The sequence below is a fragment of the Anabrus simplex genome, chromosome 7, assembly GCF_040414725.1.
Source record: "Anabrus simplex isolate iqAnaSimp1 chromosome 7, ASM4041472v1, whole genome shotgun sequence".
In the NCBI taxonomy this organism is placed as follows: domain Eukaryota; kingdom Metazoa; phylum Arthropoda; class Insecta; order Orthoptera; family Tettigoniidae; genus Anabrus; species Anabrus simplex.
The window spans coordinates 158423087-158446090 of record NC_090271.1 but is presented as its reverse complement, the minus strand read 5'-3'; the positions used below and the strand labels follow the sequence as shown (position 1 = coordinate 158446090).

At 42.7% G+C, this 23004-nt stretch overlaps 1 protein-coding gene across 1 annotated transcript in view; it reads left to right on the top strand.

The window, feature by feature from the left end:
- Positions 1 to 23004, top strand: part of LOC136877751 (ABC transporter G family member 20) — a 160322-nt gene that overhangs the window by 73330 nt on the left and 63988 nt on the right. Inside the window, exons 7-8 of the mRNA XM_068228734.1 lie at positions 2583 to 2711; positions 14842 to 14975. Coding sequence (XP_068084835.1) covers positions 2583 to 2711; positions 14842 to 14975 — 263 coding nt within the window. The remainder of the gene's footprint in view (positions 1 to 2582; positions 2712 to 14841; positions 14976 to 23004) is intronic.

Genomic DNA, 23004 nt, shown 5'->3' with positions numbered 1-23004 from the left:
GGGTTTCCACACTCCGGACGAAGTGTCGTGTATGTTTGTGAACAGTGCGATAAACAGTGTGACCGGTATCATGCGCTAGGTGTCACCAGAGACGTACATCCCTAACTCAACTTTGAAGCGACTAAATTGCTATATGTAGAACATTTATGTACGTTGTGCGCTTTTCTATTATTATTATTATTATTATTATTATTATTATTATTATTATTATTATTATTATTATTATTATCATAATCGTATGTTTTAAGATACCACGTCAATGCATTTTGATTTGACAAAATCTAGGCAACCTGCATGTCAATTCTGACGTTCCGTTTTACTTTGCCAGATGGCAGATAAACGATCTGAGTTACTTGAATGAATCGTATCCATGAAATTTCATTACAATTTTTGTCCTAAATGGAAGATAATAATTGATTTTACGCAAATCAAGGGTAAAATTAGCAGTGAATTAACTTCCGTGGACACCGCAGTTCTCATGTGGAAGGTCGGGAGGTATCGGACAATCACAGATGTCTTTGTTGGCAGCATGTGGCAGAACCTCTTTAGCTACTCACAGGTCCACTTGCATGTTTTTTTTTTTTGCTACTTGCTTTACGTCGCACCGACACAGATAGGTCTTGTGGCGACGATGGGACAGGGAAGGGCTAGGAGTGGGAAGGAAGCGGCCGTGGCCTTAATTAAGGTACAGCCCCAGCATTTGCCTGGTGTGAAAATGGGAAACCACGGAAAACCATTTTCAGGGCTGCCGACAGTGGGGTTCGAACCTACTATCTCCCGAATACTCGATACTGGCTGCACTTAAGCAACTGCAGCTATCGAGCTCGGTGCCTGCATGTTTGAAGGGTGGGTACATCCTATTCAGTCGAAAGGCAGGGTCGTTTATGAGTGGTGGTGTATTTTTGTCCTTTGTGTGATTTTCGGCCGGCACGGATTTATTTTTACCAAGAAGTAGCAGCAACAAGGATAAGTTGCATTGAACTTTAAGTGCATTAGCAGAAACAGTATTCCTTACTCTGTAATATCGTGGGTTTAGAACCAATTTCTTTTCGAACGTTCTCGTTCAGTTCCAGTTGTTTCTTAAGGGAGTCATTCGATCGGTATCGGACACGAAACTGGCGTGCGGTATCGGACACATAGGTTGCAGTTTCGTCCGGGTTACTGATAGTACTATCCTTTGTTTTAGGTAAACATGGGGAAGATACGAGGATAATGGGAAGAAAGCAATATAATATTAGCCGTGAATAGTGTCAGGGACAATAGAATGAGTATTAGAGAGGCCTGGGGAAGATACGAGGATAATGGGAAGAAACCAATATGATATTAGCCGTGAATAGTGTCCGGGACAATAGAATGAGTATTAGAGAAGCCAGTCAATGTTCCTCTGTTCCACAAAAGCACGTTAGATGATAGAATTAAAGCTCTTGAAGCTGGTAAAGAGATTCCAATAAAAGCGTGTACGGCGAACAGTGAGACTTATCAGAGAACATTCTCAGATGAAGAAGAGAATGACCTGTACATGCATATCACGGCCCCGACAGTCAGCTCATGCCACTCATCAAAACAGAATTTTTAAAACTTGTGTATCAATTTGCTGAGGAATTGAGAGCTGAACATAGGTTTAATAAAACTAAAATGATGGTAGGAGAGACCCTTTTTATGATTTTATGAAGAGGCATTAAGACCTCCGTTTGAGGACGGCTGAGTCTATCAGCTTGCAGCAAGCAGTAGGCTTCAACAAGGAGCAAGTGGACATATTTTTGATAAATTAAATGATCTTGTGACTAAATATTTGTTTAGTCCATCAAGAATCTTCAACGCTAATGAGTGTGATATTTGCAGAGTGGCTAAACGTTAATTTGTTTTATTTTGAATGTGAAAAAAATAAATTTTTGTTAAAAAAAGATTGACCGTCCGATACCACCCTCCATTTTTCAAACCTACGAAAGTGTAATGACCTCCTTAATTTGTTAATATTGTCCGTGTTTTAATTGTGATTAAATATATTCTAGTGAGTACGTTGATACAAGAATATAGATGCATATAAAATGCATTACATGATTTTTTTCCTATTCCATAAACAAATTATGGCAGAAAAGTTAAACTGTCCGATACCTCCTGACTTTCCCCTAATAAAGTGCTCATCATTCATAGTTTTCCTAAATAGTGAGACCATTTGTGAAAGAGGGTCTGGAAAGCCAAGAATAACGGCCGAGAGGATTCGTCGTGCTGACCACACGACACCTTGTAATCTGCAGGCCTTCAGGATGAGCAGCGGTCGCTTGGTAGGCCAAGGCCCTTCAAGGGATGTAGTGCCATGGGGTTTGGGGTTTGGTTTTATTTGTGAAAGATGGCTTAGTACAAGCACAAAGGTGTGACCTACATCTGAAAAACTGCCCTTTCCATTTATGTCTGATTTTAACATCTCTTGCTCAAGTAAGGATCTTATGGTAACACGTTACTACATCACGTTGTTTCTCAGATGGGTCTGATGTGATATAAAGTTGCTAGTAATAGATTCTCCTCTACTGATGCTAGTCGAGTAAAGACAATGTGAAGTGTAATGCCATTTTTGATTGTAGATTGGTCTGATGCGCCTGGGCAAGCTGCTAGCGGAGGATTCACCCCAACAGCTGTTAATCCAGTACTCTTGTCCTAACCTAGAGAGCGTCTTCCTGCGGCTTAGCGAGGAACAAGGAGACATTAATACGGTAAATATCTAATTATTCGTATTTCATAAAATAGCTTGAAATATCTCGACATTTACGGTGCGAATCGTACATATTAAATGAAATATTACTCCTACGAATAAAACACTACCAGTTTTATTGAATTTATTTAATTTAATTTAATCGACACACATACCAATTATACTCGAAAATGAATGACAACACTTCCTAATTACTGGCTATTTACAAAAGTCTCTCGTCCTCACAAAAAGTCATCGGCTTGTAGACTTTACGTGGAACGAATGATCCTTCGTAATTTTAACTGGCAGGTCTTACGCTCTGCGGTCTCCTTACTCAGCAGCTCCATGAAATCACGCTCGAACGCACGTTCATTGTTTATCACAACGCGCGACTCCTGTACACTTGGTTCGACTCCAGACAAGACCGATAACTTGCACAATTCACTCAAACGATTAATCAACACACTGAACTGTCAGCTCACGACTCGTAATTCACTACTCAATAACTTCTCTTCGAAGTGAGCCTACTTTTATATACCCGGTGATGAAGTTATATTCTGCCATAATCGAGAGAACCGAAACTGATGTAAACAAAAAACATCATGTATCCTTCCGCGGTCTTTACGTTGATTGGAGAAGGACCGGGCTACTTACGAGCACATGGCAAGAGCCACATGTGGTAGTCTAGGAACTGTCATTACCTCGCCTGATTACCGCGATTACATCAGACTTTTGACGGATACTACAGAAACCAGGTGTTGGATTGGAAAACTTTCCCAGGAGCAGACGTGGACTCTGACCACAATTTGTTGGTCATGAAATGCCATCTGAAGTTGAAGAAATTGAAGAAAGGAAAGAATGCAAAAAGATGGGATCTAGACAAGTTGAAAGAAAAGAGTGTGAGGGATTGTTTCAAGGAACATGTTGCAAAAGGAGTAAATGAAAAGGCTGAAGGAAACACTATAGAGGAAGAGTGGAGAGTCATGAAAAATTAAGTCAGTAGGGCTGCTGAAGAAGTGTTAGGAAGGAAGAAAAGATAAACTAAGAATCAGTGGATAACTCAGCAGATACTAGACCTGATTGATGAACGACGAAAATACAAGAATGCGAGAAATGAAGAGGGCAGAAAAGAATACAGGCGATTAAAGAATCAAGCGAATAGAAAGTGCAAGGTAGCTAAGGAAGAATGTCTGAAGGAGAAGTGCAAGGATGTCGAAGGCTGTATGGTCCTGGGAAAGGTAGATGCTGCATACAGGAAAATCAAGGAAACCTTTGGAGAAAGGAAATCTAGGTGTATGAATATTAAAAGCTCAGACAGGGAAAGAAGACAAAGCAGAAAGATGGCAGGAGCATATCCAACAGTTGTATCAAGGTAAAGATGTAGATAATTTGGTTCTGGAACATGAAGAGGCTGTTGATGCTGATGAAATGAGAGACCCATTTTTGAGGTCAGAGTTTGATAGAGCTGTGAGTGACCTAAATAGGAACAAGGCACCTGGAATTGATGACATTCCCTCTGAATTACTGACTGCCTTAGGAGAAACCAGCATGGCAAGGTTATTTCATTTAGTGTGCAAGATATATGAGACAGGAGAAGTCCCATCTGATTTTCGACAGAATGTTGTTATACCTACTCCCAAGAAAGCCGGTGCTGACAAGTGTGAAAACTACCACACCATTAGTTTAGTATCTCATGCCTGCAAAATTTTAACACGTAATATTTACAGAAGAATGGAAAAACAAGTTGAAGCTGAGTTGGGAGAAGATCAATTTGGCTTCAGAAGAAATGTAGGAACACGTGAAGCAATCCTGACTTTACGTCTGAACTTAGAGGATCGAATCAAGAAGGACAAGCCCACGTACATGGCATTCGTAGATCTAGAAAAGGCATTCGATAATGTTGATTGGACCAAGCTATTTATGATTCTGAAGATGATGGGGATCAGATACCGAGAACGAAGAATTATCTACAATCTGTATAAAAATCAGTCTGCAGTGATAAGAATCGAGGGCTTTGAAAAAGAAGCAGCAATCCAGAAAGGAGTGAGGAAAGGCTGCAGTTTGTCCCCTCTCCTTTTCAATGTTTACATAGAACAGGCAGTAAAGGAAATCAAAGAGAAATGTGGAAAGGGAATTATAGTCCAAGGAGAGGAAATCAAAACCCTGAGATTTGCCGATGATATTGTTATTTTATCTGAGACTGCAGAAGATCTCGAGAAGTTGCTGAATGGTACGGATGAAGTCTTGGGTAAGGAGTACAAGATGAAAATAAATAAGTCCAAAACAAAAGTAATGGAATGCAGACGAACGAAGGCAGGTGATGTAGGAAATATTAGATTAGGAAATGAAGTCTTAAAGGAAGTAGATGAATATTGTTACTTGGGTAGTAAAATAACTAACGATGGCAGAAGTAAGGAGGATATAAAATGCAGACTAGCACAAGCAAGGAAGAGCTTTCTTAAGAAAAGAAATTTGCTCACTTCAAACATTGATATCGGAATTAGAAAGATGTTTTTGAAGACTTTCGTGAGGAGCGTGGCATTGTATGGAAGTGAAACATGGACGATAACTAGCTCAGAAAGAAAGAGAATAGAAGCTTTTGAAATGTGGTGTTACGGAAGAATGCTGAAGGTGAGATGGATAGATCGAATCACGAATGAAGAGATACTGAATCGAATTGGTGAGAGGAGATCGATTTGGCTAAATTTGACGAGAAGAAGAGATAGAATGATCGGACACATCTTAAGACACCCAGGACTTGTTCAGTTGGTTTTTGAAGGAAGTGTAGGTGGTAAGAACGGTAGGGGTAGACCAAGGTATGAATAAAACAAGCAGATTAGAGCAGATGTAAGATGCAATACTTACGTAGAAATGAAAAGGTTAGCACGGGATAGGGTGGCATGGAGAGCTGCATCAAACCAGTCTATGGACTTATGACTCAAACACAACTACTGATGAAGATGAAATGCAATGCAATGACGATATGGATTATGAAGCAAATTATTTTCACTGTCTGCGAGGAAGAAACAACAAGCGAATGGCATATCACCTGGATATTTAACATCTCGGAAAAGAAATAAATTACGGAAGTTTGATAGATTTGAGGTTATGCTCAAAATTCAGATATATATCATTCGTAGCAGCAATATAAGGAAAATCACACTTATTATTTAATATTTCAATTATATTCTAGAAAGAAATATAGTTTGGAAAGTCAGTGTTAAAAAAATTGGAGAAAATGTTTACCTAATTAGAGTCTGACAAAGGATGATCTCCTTCCAAGTGGATTTCTCTCTCCCTCTCTCTCTCTCTCTCTCTCTCTCTCTCTCTCTCTCTCGCCTTTCTCACTGCAGCTCGTATCAATCGGATTAATGACAAGACGTTCGACAGTCATATCGCACAGACCTCCGATTCCCAGTATCTCAGCTTTGCTACCACCACGTAATAAAAATCACGCCACATTTCAGCTGTTACACTCACCACAGCCTCGTTAATGACCCGCCTTCTACGAGTTTTATTATACGGGCAACATATCCGTTTACTATGCTCTACACCAAATCTGTGGAGGTCAAAGGAAGCTGCTGTAAGGCTTAATATGCTTTATTCATAGGGGATTAATATTGGGAAGCATCTTTGGGGGCTCGAAGATGAGCGGTTGCAGAGACCAATATGCCAGCGTTTTTGCTGATGCAGAGATTTGATCCCAGGCTTAATCTAACTGGACAAGATGATATATGGCCCAGGAATTTATGGAGCTGAACATGGAGCAAGATGGTGGTACGGGAATAGGAAGATGGTGATATACTTTATTTATAGCTCGAAGCTGAGTGACCGCTGAGTCAAATACGCTAGCATCTGATGCGTAACGCGCTGGTGGTTTTGAGTGTTTGGAACACTGAATTTTAGATTGTCATATTCGAGCTTTTCGATTTGAACGCTAGAAACTTTCAATTGCCTACTGCAATGTTTACCGCACTTAGAGATCAAAACATTGTGTTCAGAATTTTCGCGCTACACATGATGAGAAATCAAACTCAGCACTCCTTCCCATGGACTGCTATCATCGTAACTAGTTTATTGTGTGTTAAGTTCAAAGCACATAACGTTTGAGCTGCGAAAAACCCCTACCCCGACTTCTACGGAAAAAGGAATGCTGAAAATGTATTATGAAGCGAACATTTTCATGTTTCAGCAGAATTGTTTATGCAAGCAGCAAGGGTTACTAACTTAGCAAACATTTGCGAATGTAGCTTTTTGTGTATTTCGCCAGGTGCTCGTACATGTCATCGCCCCGGTCTGCGTGTGAAAAAATATGCATACGTTTGAACTTTGGCCGATTGCCCTTTCCTACATCAGCTTGGACATTCATTTACACCCTAGGTAATTGTGCTGGCTTAGCTGCACGCTGACCGGTCGCCCTTCCAATACGAGCTTAGCGGCTACGCGTTGTACTAATAGAACTAGGGAGATAGTATAAGACTTTAATACATGTGATTTATTCATGGGGACATAACTTTAGAAAGCTACTTCAAAGTCTTGAAGCTGAGTGGCTGCAGCATTAAAGACGCTAGCGTGTGAGCTGATGCATACCGCGCTATTGGTTTTTTAGTGTTTGGAACACTGAAATTTTAATTATAACATTTCAAGCTTATAGATTTGAGCTCTAGAGACTTTCAGTTGCCTACTGCAATTTTGGCATCGTCGACCCGACTAGGAATCGAACACGTGGCTCTTCTACTAAGGCAGCAAACAAGCATGACTCTACGTTAAAAGCTTGTGCGTTTAATTGAAACACCTGGCTTTCGCGCAACAAGAAATTAAATATCCCCGACCGAATTGGGATTCGAACCTGGAGCTCACTTGGACACAAAGCTGAAGTGCTATTATTTAATTCAAAACACCTAACGTTTGAGTTGCGGGAAATTAAAAATCCTGTGGACAAGCTAACAGGATGTTTCGTGTTGCTGCATTCTTTGAATATCGCAAGCTAGGTGTGCACAGGAATCATCAGAACTGTTAGAGCTTGTGAGCATTATTTTGCGAGCCTTGTAGTAAAAAAATGTCGTATGGCTTTTAGTGCCGGGATATCCCAGGACGGGTTCGGCTCGCCAGGTGCAGGCCTTTCTATTTGACACCCGTAGGCGACCTGCGCGTCGTGATGAGGATGAAATGATGATGAAGACAACACATACATCCAGCCCCCGTGCCATTGGAATTAACCACTTACGGTTAAAATCCCCGATCCGGCCGGGAATCGAACCCGGGAACCTCTGAACCGAAGGCCAGTACGCTGACCGTTCAGCCAACGAGTCGGACAGCCTTGTAGTTAGAAACAGAAATACAGTAACCCTTGTGGTTTCTGACTACTGCATGTGGACCACGTCTCTGGTTCAGGACTAGCACTTTGCTTGGTAGCGATTGAATATTACTGATTTTTTTAGCTATTTGCTTAACGTCGCACCGACACAGATACGTCTTATGGCGACGATGGGACAGGAAAGGCCTAGGAATGGGAAGGAAGCGGCCGTGGCCTTAATTAAGGTACAGCCCCAGCATTTATCTGGTGTGAAAATGGTAAACCACGGAAAACCATCTTGAGGGCTGCCGACAGTGTGATTCGAACCCACTATCTCCCGGATGCGAGCTCATAGCTGCGCTCCCCTAACCGCACGGCTAACTCGCCCGGTATTACTGAAATGTGAGTGTGTGCGCGTGTAGGTGAATAATCCATTCTGATCTGAATATTCTAAATTATGTAATTTCCGGCTGGGTTGGTGATTTTATACTTTTTGGAAAATTCTGATAAGGCGCGAACTCCTGCGGGACTTAATTCCAGCACCAATTATTTTTCTTACTGAGTATGCATGTTGAGTATTCAGTACGAAGGCGGGTTCGATCCTCCAAATTATTATTATTATTAAATAATATTTATTAAGGTGCATGTAGGTGTAATCTAGGCCGATTTAAATATTCTAGATTTTGTAATTCCCGACTGGGTCGTGGAATATTTTATTGGGTAATTCTCATAATACGCGAACTTCTGCGGGACTAAATTCAGGGACCAGATTATTTTTTTCTTTCTGGATACGCATGTTAAGTATTCAGTATGAAGGTGTGTTGGATCTTCTAAATTATTATTATTAGGGCGCGCGATTGTGCGCGATACGTCATGAACTGTTGCGGGATTAAATTCTGGCACCAGACTATTTTTTCTAATTGTGTGTGCATGTTGAGTATTCATTACGAAGATGGGTTGTTCCTTTAAATTATAATAATTATTATTATTATTGCCATTGATGCATTCACTGCCTGTACTTATTAGACATGATACAGTCTCGTGCCGCTATCTTGTTCCAATTTCAGCTCCAAGCCCCCTGAGTGTCCCTTCCAACGTTACACCCTTATGAATCATCTTCTTTTCCTACCGCTTTTCCCACACCTGTGGGATCGCGGGTGCGAACTGCGGCGCACATGTGGATTTGGCCCTGTTTTACGGCCGGATGCCCTTCTTGACGCCAACCTTATATGGAAGGATTTAATCACTATTGCATGTTTCTGTGGTGGTTGGTAATGTGGTATGGTGTCTGAATATGATGATTAGAGTGTTGGAACGGACCCATACACCCAGTCCCCGAGCCAGAAGCATTAATCAGAAGCGATTAAATTCCCCGACCCGGCCGGGAATCGAACCCTGGACCCTCTGAACCGAAACTCAGTGCGCTGACCATTTAGCCAACGAGTCGGACTACGCTGCCTATGACTAAAGCACATGTATTAAGCCTTACGTCATCTCACTTGTTCTATTAGTTCGACGTGTAACCGCTAAGCTAGTGTAGGGAAGGTTAATGCCTGGGGAGCGTGAGGTTAAGCCTGCGCAATTAGCTAGTGTGTAACGTTACATCCGAGCTGGAGTAGGGAAGGGCAATCGGTTAGGTTTACGCCTAGTCGATGTAAGGTTAAGCCTTCACTTCTAGTAGGGTGTAGGGAAGAGCAACCGGTTAGTTTAACGCCCGGCCAGCTTACACTCTTAGTCATTATCGTCACGTAAGTTCAAGCCTGCAATGTTATGCGGTTAGCCACGGCATCGAACTTAGGTCTGTAAGGTTAACGCTCTTAATCCTGGGGTCGAAACTGTGATCTGTGTGGTTAAGTCTAGACACGTCATACCTGTTTCTTAGCCATAATCACGTTGACTGTTAGGTTAAGCTTGCACTTTTTGGCATCGAACTTGGGTGTTGTTAGGTTAACGGCCTTAGATCTAGGGTCAAATCTGACGTCTGTAATGTTAAGCCTGGATACGTAACCAACGTAAGGTCATGTGACGTTAAGAGCGCGCTCTTAGGCAACCGCCCTACTTTTCAATTCGAGTCATGTAAGGTTAAACATGTACTCTTAGTCAGCACATTCAGTGAGGCGGAGGCCTCTCCCAGGGGCGATGATGACGGTGGTGGCCGAACCCCCCTAATTATATACTACTTCAACCAATAAACGTTAACATGAGCACATGCTCACGTTAACAGCATGACTGGTTTTCTCGCTGACGGCGGTATAGTACCTTCAACGAATGGAAAAATTAAGAGTATTTTAGTTTCGCCTTCTTCGAAAATTCACGGAGAGACCAGACAAAGGGGACAATGGAAGCAGAGGCTGTCGCATGCACTACAGGTCCAACGGTAGCTTCCCAGTCTGACTCACTCATCACTTCCAGGAACTACCGAAGGAGCCTTCAAGAGAGCCGACAGTCGCATTACCACGTAACATTATGTTGGTGTTACATGGATGGGTTGTTGGATTCTTCTGAGTAGACGATTTGAGCTAGTGTACGGGATAGCGACATTTCACACGCCGAGCGCGTACAGGAGGAAATTTAGTGCCCCCAATAGAAACACAGTATAAATAGAAAAGAAGGGCAAGTATGAGACCAACGAAGGTGTGATATTTCTTCACCACACAAAAGAGTGGAAACGAAACCAAAAAGTGGAAAGGAGTAGGCCTATGCGGAATATTCTAGAGAAGAGCGTTCACCTCTTTTATCTTTCAAACAAAGTATACAAACAGATATAAAACTCCACCAAATCAAATATAAATTTCTGTTGTGTTATGCTGGCAGTTACCAGCTACGCATACTTTTTCGAGTATACCTTGGTCTGAAGTTTCAGTTTGAAGATTCATCATCAAATTAATCAGTCTCACAACACTTCCGCTGCACAAAGGTGAGAGGAATATCCAAAATAAATATAGTATATCAGTCCACCAGTTGGGTGTCATATTTTATCCCAGTGATATAGTACAGTTAATATTCTGGATATTGGCAAGAATGGCCGCAATACTTTCAGGATGCATTAGAATGTGGAAGAACACATTTACCTGAGCGTATGTTATGGTCGAAGCTAGTAACATAATTCGCGGACAACAATGCCGTACAATTTATATAGAGGAAAATATGTCTGTATTTTATATTCTGATCAGACAAAACACGAACTGCCTGAACCAATGAAATGGCGCAATTTATACTCGACCTTCAGCTCACTCCTCCATCACCCACCCACACAACTACACTTCGGCCGTGAAAGATATCCCCGAACGTTCTTCACATTAAAGAGAGTGTAGGTAGTTCGTAAGATTCGTGAGTCAAGTGTCAGTGACGGAATGAAAAATCAAATACATCTATTATTGCAAGAAATCTGAAAACGTTACGTTCAAAGGAAAGAATCTGGAAGACTACAAAAGAAGATACTAAGCTGCCAACCAAAGGGGAGCATATCTATAGGACGTTCGATGAAGCGATGACGGGACACTTGGCCCAATATTTGGAAAAATAATAACGATGTTGTTCATGATGATAGTGACTATTGAGCTAATGAATCAGGAACCAATCCTGTATAACAATATCAGTAATTTCAACGAATTCTGTTGTGTTATGCTGGCAGTCACCAGCTACGCATAATTTTTCGAGTATACTTTGGTCTGAAGTTTCAGTTTGAAGTTTCATCATCAAATTCATCAATCTCACAACACTCGTTGGTTCACTTTCATTTCATCGCATCTACTCTACGTGGACTATTTTTGTGTACATTCATCAATACAGCGCAATGAAACTTCAGTGTAGCGTACATTTCACCACAGAGCCCACAATGAACAGGCTGTTATTCAGATGAAGCAGAAAGTTTAAAATTAAAAATAAAACGCAGTGAAAGTTTGTTCCCTGAATAGATTACAACCAGACCATATCGTTATCAAATGCATTTGATCTGTTTTGTACTTATAATACTTACCTCATTTTGTAGTTATTCGCTAAATAGTTGAAGTGAGTACTACTTGAGCTCCAGATCACCTCTATATACACTCTCGAGCTCTCTTACAGACAATAAATAATTATTTGTCTTACTGGATAATAATGATATACTGAAGCACTGTGATGGTTCAATATATTTGCTGTTCCACTTTGCGAGATTGAAGTCCACATTTCATTCAATTTTACGCAGTGCGGATCTTATATGGGACCAAACTGTATAACAACCATAGCTTCCCGTACTCCCTAATTAAACGGCCCTATCAAATATTCAGTAAGAACCTATGTACTTCCTCCATGGTTATGTTTGTACATAAAACAGTCGGTACTGGAGTGCTGTTAAACCTGACTTCGTACATGAATTGCCCCTTCATGACGCCAAAATCCGTGTATGGTGTAACAAACGAGTTGGCCGTGCTGTTAGGGTGCGCAGCTGTGAGCTTGCATTCGAGAGGTAGTGGGTTCGAATTCCACTCTCGGCAGCCCTGAAGGTAGTTGTTAGTGGTATACAATTTTCACACCAAGCAAATGCTGGGGCTATACCTTAATTAATGCCACGGCCGCTTCCTTCCAATTCCTAGCCCTTTCGTATTCCATCGTCGCCATAAGACCTGTCTGTGTCGATGCCACGTCAAGCCCACTGTAAAAAAAATTCCTTGGAATCCATATGAATTTTATTTTTTGTCATTTCCTTACTGAGCAGCCCTGAGGTGTCTCATTGCCGCTCGCTGACTATTGGCTTTCGAGTATAAAATGTAGAAGTAATTCATTTTGTTTCCTCACCATAACCTAATGCACTGAATGGAACGAGATATTAGGCACTACAGAACTGTTGAAAGTTTAGATCACCGGGTGAGTTGGCCGTGCGGTTAGGGTCGCGCAGCTGTGAGCTTGCATCTGGGAGATAGTGGGTTCAAATCCCACTGTCGGCAGCCCTGAAGATAGTTTTCCACGGTTTCCCATTTTCACACCAGGCGAATGCTGGGGCAGCATCCTTCCCACTCCTAGGCCTTTCCTATCACACCGTCGCCATTAAGTCCTATCTGTGTCGGCCTATCTGTGTCGGTGCAACGTAAAGCGAATAGCGAAAAAAAGTTTAATCTGTTTAGATACGCGCACCTTCACTAGTTGTAACCGAGACCCGTGCAGCCAACTGCTAGACTGTACCTTTAGTCAAAACCCCCTGTGGGTGGGGCACTCACGGTATCCCCTGCCTATCGTAAGAGGCGACTAAAAAATGGCGACCAAATGATTATTGAATTAGAGCCGTGAGAATACTTGTGATTAGTACCATTACGTGAGGAACACCATGGGTCGACGTTACTTGCGTTAGTACCACTATGTGATGAACACCATTTGACTATGGTTGGTATTCATCGTGGGTGGATCTCTATGGGTTTACAGTACACGCGATTAGTACCACTATATTCGGAACACAATGGTTCTGCGTTACCTGTGATTAGTGCCATTATGTGAGAAACACTACGGGTTTGGGCGTTGGCTGTGATTAGTACCGCTATATGATGAACACCATGGTTCTACTTTACCAGCGATTAGTACCATTATGAGGGACCGTTGACCTGGATTTTGTACCCCTTTAAACAACAAGCATCATTAATATATTGGCCGGGCTGAGTGGCTCGGACGATTGAGGCGCTGGCCTTTTGACCCCAACTTGGAAAGTTCGATCCTGGCGCAGTGCGGTGGTATTTGAAGGTGTTCAAATACGTCAGCCTTGCACGTAAAAGAACTCCTGCTGGACGAAATTCCGGCAACTCGGCGTCTCCGAAATTCGTAAAAGTAGTTAGTGGGACGTAAAACCAATATTATTATTCATTAATATATTTAGTATTTTGCTTTGAAAACTGTCCCTTATTCAGTTTATACAATTTTTTAAGTTATTTTATGGGGAGGTGGGGCAATGCGGGCCGGATCCAGCGATTGTTTCAAGTTCATAATCTTTGTTCATCGTCGTCTTTTTGAATTCTAGTCAGTGGATAGATTTTGGAATTCTTTTAACTTTCAATATTTTAAGTTAAATCCGCTGATTATTTTAAATTCATATTCATTCATTATTATGGTTTGAATTCTGGTCATAGGATGAATTTTGGAATTTTAATTGTCGTTAAATTTCGTCTCATCTCGTACCATTAGGGGTCGATGATCTCGACGTCAGGCCCCTTTAAACAACAACAACAATCATCATCATCATCATCATCATCATCAGTCAGAGCGCATACCATGCTCCTTTACCTGCCTGAAGTGGTACACTTGCTCATTGAGCCTAATTGAGCACGCCTTTGCACTACGGCAAGGCTCCATTTTACTGGTCAGTCTAGTAGAACTCAGTCTGGGAATAGAACTATATATAATAGTGGTGTATAAGTTGTTGAAAGGTTCGACTCGTTGGCTGAATGGTCAGCGTACTGGTCTTCGGTTCAGAGGATCCCGGGTTCGATTCCCGGTCGGGTCGGGGATTTTAACCTTCAGGATTTTAACCTTCATTGGTTAATTCCAGTGGCCCGGGGACTGGATGTTTGTGCTGTCTCCAACATCCCTGCAACTCACACACCACACATAACACTATCCTCCACCACAATAACACGCAGTTATCTACGCATGGCAGATGCCGTCCACCCTCATCGGAAGGTCTGCCTTACAAGGGCTGCACTCGGCTAGAAATAGCCACACGAAATTATTATTATATTAGTTGTTGAGAACTGGGTAATTTCGATTTATGAGTTTTAAAATATGAATACTTCAGTTCCGAATTGCCTTTGAATATACAATAGTAAAATTCAAATGTGAGTCACACTTATTCCTACTCTGAATGACGGACTTCCATTATCTTGCATTCCAGAAAATAAAGAGGAAAAAGAGTACGAGCCTGAAGAGACAAGCTATTTCTGAAAGCATGCAGCCATTGCCCGTGGAGGATGGCAGAAAAAGTGGGGTGAGTACAGATCGTCAAGCACTTTACTCCAGTTTAGGTAAGTAAGAAACCTTGAATGAAGCAATAAAACTATCAACGACTTGACTTTTGAGATATTGATCAATCATAAATACCGTATGATGTTCTCGTACTGACTTTCGGTTCAGATGTCCCCAGGTTCGATTCCCGGCCGGGTAGGAGATTTTAAATGCTTATGATTCATTCCTACGGCACATTCCTCTCCATGTCCACACAACACAACACACTACCAACCACCACAGACACTCTAGTGAATATATCCCACCACATAAGGATGGCGTCAGGAAGCATATCCAGCCGTTTATCTGTGCCAGGTACACAAGTATATCACAGTTCTCACCCACGATTCCACTCCACCAGTGTGGGGAATGATAATAGAAGAAGACGGCATGATTTTCTTTTTTATTTGAAACTAGGAATATGTTACGGTACTTGTTACTACTTCAAAACACAATGTTAAAAGCTACCTTCTTCTACATTCTTTCTTCAAACAGGAATCTTGACATTTCCTTCAGCTACTCCCCTTCCTATTCTAACATCTTCCGTACAGTTTGGGGTATTCGTTATTTTATATCTTATCAATGTATGCAGTATCGTTCTAATCATTATACTCATATTGACGCATAATTCAACGGCACATGAGTCACAACATGTCGGCAATCTTCTTCGAAATCTTCCATTTTCTCAGTGTATTTCACGTCAGTGACACAATGAGAGAAGAGTTTGAATGAAAATTACGTCAATTTTTTAATGAAAATGCTAATAGATCGCTTTTAGTGAGTGACGATCGATGCGATGAGATATCGCTATCAGTAAAAGATAATAGTCGTTCTAAACGCTCCGACATTATCTATATTGTTAATAATGAGAAACTGGATCACGAAACTGAAATATTCGACTACAAGAAATAAAATATTTTTGTTAAATATGGGAGATATTTAGTATTATACAATCCTCACTAATACAAGTCGCGTCGAAAAATTTCGAGGAATGACACTATAACACAAATAAAACGGAGGTTACGAACAAAATAGCTTTAGTGACCTTCAAAATACTCTCCATTGGCCACAATACACGTTTGTCAAAGTGTATACAGCTGTAAGAAACTGGCAGCGAATTAGTCTTTTGGAATCGATCGAAGCGCTAATGTCACACGTCTTTGGGTGTCCGGTACGTCAGCACAGTTTGTGCTTTTCAGGATTGCCTTGAAGCGGGGAAACAAAATGAAGTCTGTAGGCACCAGATCTTAAGCGTGGATATTCGAGAACAGTTTACACGTCGGTTGGCCAACAAGTGTGGGTGGGCGTTGCCATGTCCAGTCCTGAACGCCAAACACGCCGGATATTTGGTAGGAACCGATTCGAAACAGGACTCATATAGGAACTTTAGATGGTACAACGAAAGGCTGCAAGATTCGTGCTTAACGATCTCAATCCTAGAAGTAGTGTGACAACTGTGATAGAAAAACTTGGGGTGGGAGACACTGGGGTCTAGAAGGAAACGAACACAGTTATGTGCCATGTATAATGCCTACACGAATGAGTCAGCTTGGAGAGATTTGAACAGTCGACTAGAAAAGCCCTGTTCTATAAGCAGGCCGGATCATCTCCATAAAGGGAAATGTAGATCACAGAAAATTAACTATGTTAAATATTCGTTTGTAAATCGGGGAATTGGTGATTGGAATGCGTTACCTACAGCTGTCTTAGAGCCTCTTCCAAAAAATGTAAGATGCTTCAGGAACAGACTCCAGCATTCTGTAAATTGTGTGTAAATGTCTACGTGATGGTGTCATATTTTAATTCAACGCTCAACCCACTGTAAAGTGTAGTACTAGGCCATCTGAATTATTTAAGGTACCGGTATGTGTCAATTTGTATATGAATGGGCTGTACTCACAATGCTAAAATCATTGTTAGTAACTGGACTGCAGTGTAAAATTTGGAATACTTAAGATGAGTGTGAATTTGTATATGACAGTGTTGTAATGTTAAGCTAGTTGTAAACTCAACCTATAGTACTGTAAGCCGCAGTGTTAAGGACTGGAAATACTTAAGTTGTGTGTGAATTTGTATACGATGATGATGGATTTAGAATGTTAAACTAGTATTTCTTGTAATATTTTCTTTTCATGGATTTGCTTTTTGTATTCTTGTTGTTGTTGGGCAAGTTATAATTGCCAATGGGATATTTCCCAACTGCGATGTATTTGTTAATAATTAAAAAACTCGTCCTCGTAGAATGCAGCGTTGATAGCTTGCCCCTCTATTATGAATTTCTGGTGGATCATGCCACTACTATCGGAAAGGTGATCAACATTGTCCTGATCCTGAACTTTTGAAGGCAACTCTTTTTGGGACGTGAGGAATCTGCTGAACACCATGTTGAACACAATGGATGCCAAGTCAGCATTTTCCCACGAGGTCATTGACCCCTAGGTGAGTAGTAAGGCTATCCACATACGAGAACGAGGTCATTGACCGCTAGTTAAGTAGTAAGGGTTTGTAGGATCTAGACAATTGAACGCGAAATAACGTCATAACCTTGCGAAGGAGAGCAGGCCTAACCTCACAGACTCCATTGGAGGGGGCAAATTGGTCAGGGAATGATCCGGGGTGCTTTTAACCCCTAGGCGAGTTTATGACGTCACACGCATACATACGATGGCAATGCTAATCTCACTGGCCAACTTGGAGTGTTTTGACCGCTAAGTGAGGTTATGACGTCATACTCTTACGAACGAGGGCAATGCTAACCTTACGGCCCACTTTGCAGGAGCCGAATGCCCCCCTTGGAAGAGCCGAGTCAGAAAGATCAAGGACCCCTTTGGTGGAGCAGAACTGATCGGGCGCCCATGGAGGAGCCACAAATTGGTTACGTGAACTGCAGATGAGGGTGACGTGTTAACCTAACCTTGCGTACGAACGCTAACCTAACCTCACACAGGCTCTTTATCGGTTCCCTTTGGAGGAGTCCAATCGTTTGGGTGACTGGTAGTTGAGGTTATGACACCATGATGACGTGTTAACCTAATATCGCTACGAGGAACGCCAACCTAACATCAGACTGGCTATTTACGGGCTCCCCTTGGAGGAGCCGAACTGTTGAGGTGACTTGTAGGTGTGGTTAACACGTATGTTAACTTAACCTTGGGGACGAACGGTAACCTAACCTCACACACACAGGCTGTTTGCCCGTCTCCCCTTGGAGGATTGACGGAGCTGTGACGTAATAAGCGTGAGCGATTTAAAATGCATGCTTATCTTTACATAACCGTACGCGCAAACCTCCTCCTGATACCTTAATTAAGGTCACGGCCGCTTCCTTCCAACTCCTAGGCCTTTCCTATACCATCGTCGCCATAAGACCTATCTGTGTCGGTGCGACGTAAAGCCCCTAGCAAAAAAAAAAAAAACAAGATAGAGCTGTGACGTCACAGCGTGGGTGATTTGAAATGCGGACTGTTGGTTAAGGGTACATGACGTTATAATCTAACGTGTGTCCATTCCTTGTCCCGTTTCTCTACAGTTTCGGGTTTGTGGTCAGATGAAACTGTCAAGATCGATTTTTATAACCAGATGCCCTTCCTGACGTCAATCTCATAAGGGAAGATAATAATATGAAATAAATGACATGATATATGATATTAGGAAGAGAGAGGGTAAAACCCGGTAGTGGCACATAGCCTTCTCCTGTCGAACAGCATCGAGAGGTCTGTTGAAGGCTTTACGTCTCCATCCGACGGACAAATAACCATCAACAGCCTTGTAAGCCCTCACTCCATATGAGCACAGCGGAGAGGATTGGAATTTAATCAAGGCTTTTTTTTTTTTTGGCACACAATCTAGTAATTAGAAAACCGGGCGAGTTGGCCGTGCGCGTAGAGGCGCGCGGCTGTGAGCTTGCATCCGGGAAATAGTAGGTTCGAATCCCACTATCGGCAGCCCTGAAAATGGTTTTCCGTGGTTTCCCATTTTCACAACAGGCAAATGCTGGGGCTGTACCTTAATTAAGGCCACGGCCGCTTCCTTCCAACTCCTAGGCCTTTCCCATCCCATCGTCGCCATAAGACCTATCTGTGTCGGTGCGACGTAAAGCCCCTAGCAAAAAAAAAAAGTAATTAGAAATTGTATACTACCACCTGCCTTGGCTCAGACGGTTGAGGCGCTGGTTTTCCGTCGCAAACATTTTTTTTTTGCTATGGGCTTTACGTCGCACCGACACAGATAGGTCTTATGGCGACGATGGGATAGGAAAGGCCTAGGAGTTGGAAGGAAGCGGCCGTGGCCTTAATTAAGGTACAGCCCCAGCATTTGCCTGGTGTGAAAATGGGAAACCACGGAAAACCATTTTCAGGGCTGCCGATAGTGGGATTCCAACCTACTATCTCCCGGATGCAAGCTCACAGCCGCGCGCCTCTACGCGCACGGCCAACTCGCCCGGTCGTCGCAAACTTTGCAGGTTCGATCCTGGCTCAACTGTGTTGGAAGGGGAGGGGGAGACATAAAAGGGCACTCTCGCGGCGTCTTCGTGAGTTACAGTAAGCAAATATCCCGCTAGAGACATAACAGTGTGCTCGTATGACGGCTTACTGAGGTAGTAGAATAAAAGCAACTGATCCACTGTTAAAAGTAGAACTGATTGTCACGTGAATACATGTATTAACGCATTTCCTTTAAAATCTATCTTTCTTATGCAGGATATAGCATGTTACAAGTAACCTTTTGTGCACACGTACATCATCTTGAGGTACACCTGACGAGAGTTTGCAAGTTACTGTAAAACGGACTACTCACACACTATGTTAGCCGTGGGAGAAAGTAGGATTGCCTGTGTGTGTGAGGTTAGGTTACCGTTCGTGCCCAAGTTTAGGTTAACATGCGTGTTAACCACACCTACAAGTCACGTCATAATGGCGTCTTAACCTCATCTGCAGTTCACGTAACCGATTTGTTGCTCATCCATAGGCGCCCGATCTATTCGGATCCTCCAAAAGGGTCCGTGACCTTTCCAACTCGGCTCCTCCAAAAGGGAAGGGATCCGATTCCGCTCCTGCAAAGTGGGCCATGAAGTTATCATCGCCCTCGTACGTACGGGTATGACGTCATAACCTCACCTAGCGGTCAAAACACTCCAGGTTGGCCAGTGAGATTAGCATTGCCCTCGTACGTATGCGTATGACGTCATAACCTCACCTGGGGGTCATAAGCACCCAAGATCATTCCCTGATCACTTTGGCCCCTATAATGGTGTCTGTGAGGTTAGGCTTGCTCTCGTACGTAAGGTTATGACGTTATTCCGCGTTCATTGGCCTAGAACCGACGTAGACTTACTACTCAACTAGAGGTCAATGACCTCGTGAGAAAATTCTGACTCAGCAACAATTGTTTTATAACGTACTTTGCCCTTCTACTCATGGCGTTGATTTTGTCTTGAATGCGGATCGAACTGCTGGCACCAGCTCTCATCGCCTGTGATTATGGTTTTCAGAAACGATGGATCTCGGTCACACGTGTCAATGAAATATCAAACAATTTTTATCCGTGTTGCTTTCTGCTTGTCAGTCAATATGCGCAGCACAAATGCAGAACAGATCTTCCACATACCCAAATTGTTTTGAATGTTTGTGTTCATGCAGTGATTGCTAATCCCTAATTCCTCTGATATCCTTCTCAGAGACAGTCACCGCTTTTGTACCATCATCAGTCACACTTGCTCCATCTTTTCTGTACTTCTGCTTGTTGACGTTCGACCCGGACTGGCACATAATCAAGAGTTTCCTGTTCATCCCGAAAGCGTTTGAACCAGTCGTAAACACATTTTATCCTTAGAGGATTTGTTCTGTACACTTGCACCAACAACGCATGCATCTCCGCCGTCGATTGACCCAATTTGTAACAAAACTTGATGTTTATGCGTTGTTCCTTTGCACTATGACACGAGTCTTCACACGCACTGCGTTCGACTAGTTATATCAGACTAATCTGCTTCAGCTCCGTGTGTTCAACGCTACGTGACGCATCTCGAGATGTCTCTCTATCCACATGCGCAAGCACTCAGTGTTACCACACATTGCCATTGTGATATCGGTCTATCCACCGTACTTTTTAGATGCACCATTTATAATACACAGGCACAAAATGAAATATCCAAACACCATGAAATAAGGAGTGTAGAGTATGGAAATTTTGGCAATATATTCGTCGAGGTAACATATTTGAAAAAAGGTACAAGACTACAGGTTAATATCTGCGCGAGGAAAGCCATTGCACATGTGCCATGCTTGTCTATTAATAACCGGTGTAATCGCCTGACTGTTGAATGCAGGCATGCAAACGTACCTGCATTGTGCCATACAGATACCGGATATCAGCTTGTGGGATGGAGTTCCAAGCCTGTTGCACTTGGTAGATCAATACGGCGGTAGTTAATACCGGTTGTGGATGACGCTGGAGTTATCGTCCAATGATATCCTATACGTGCTTGATTGGGGACAGATCGGGCTATCAAGCGGGCAACATGTCGACACTTTGTAAAGCACGTTGGGTTACAATAGCGGCATGGGGGCGTGTATTATCCTGTTGGAAAACACCCCCGGGAATACTGATCATGAATTGCAGCACAACAGGTCGAATCACCAGACGGACGTACACATCTGCAGTCGGGGTGCGTGCGATAACCACGAGAGTGCTCCCCAGACCACAAGTCCCGGTGTAGGTCCAGTGTGTCGACGCCGCAGACAGGTGGAATACAGGCGCTCACCTGGGCTACTTCTAACTAACACATGTCCATCAATGACACCAAGGCAGAACCGACTTTCATCGGAAAACACAACGGACCTCCACTTGATCCTCCAATGAGCTCTCGCTTGACATCACTGAAGTCAGAGACGGCGGTGGTTTTGGGTAAGTAGAATGTATGTTACAGGGCTCTGGCTCTGAGCTGTCCTTCAAGTAACCGATTTCGAACAGTTCGTTGCGTCACTGTGGTGCCATTTGCCGCTCGAATTGCTGCTGCAGACGCAGTCCACATCGCCACAGCCATACGCCGAATACGGTGGTCCTCCCTCTCGGTGGTGCCACGGGGACGTCCGGAGTCCGGTCTTCTTGCGAGTGTACCTTCTCGTGACCACTGCTGCCAGCACGCCTGCAAATTGGAGACATTCCAGCCAAATCGTTCTGCAGTAGCGCGGAAGGAATATCCACCTTCACGTAGCCCTATTATACGGCCTCGTTCAACCGCAATGAGCTATTGATACTGGCTTCGTTTTTTTCGTCGTCGTAAAGGCATCCTTGACCCACTCACAGCACTTCATCCAATCGCACATCACAGCCCGTATGTAAAGCAAACTGGATGTGCAACGTCATGGGGCTGCTACTAGCACCACGCTAGTGGGATATGCGGGGAATTTTAATGATCTTCACTTCTCAGATGTATAAACACGCCTACCAACGTTCGTTAATGTAGCAAAACCCCTTCTTGGTCTTTGGATATTTTTTCCTCCAGTGTACATGTGAAAATGTGTTCGAATGCTTGAGGAACTATTATAAGAGATAGACAAATTAAAACGGGTCATATTCCAAAACCTATAGTAGAGTGCATGTATGAATGTGAGAATTCATGAAGTAGTAGGGCTTACTTGTACTACGATGCACTGAGTCATGTGGATCATTAGTTTCCTACGTCTCTAGAACCAATGGAGCATACTGCGTTATAACCTGTTTACCGTACTTTAAAATTATGGTCAGAATCAATATTAGTACCCACAGCCATCTAGTTACAAACAGTATTTAGTTAGTATGGTATCATATACTCATTTTCTCAGTGCAGTTTGTATATTGTATCAATCTTTTTTTTTTTCAAATTTGCTTTCCGTCGTTCCAACACAGATAGGTCGTATGGCGGCGATGGGAAGGAAGCGGCCGTGGCCTTAATTAAGGTACAGTCCCAGCATTTTCCTGGTATGAAAATGGTGTACCACGCGAACCCATCTTCATGGCTGCCGACTGTGGGGTTCGAACTAACTATCTCCCGAATGCAAGCTGTTAGCTA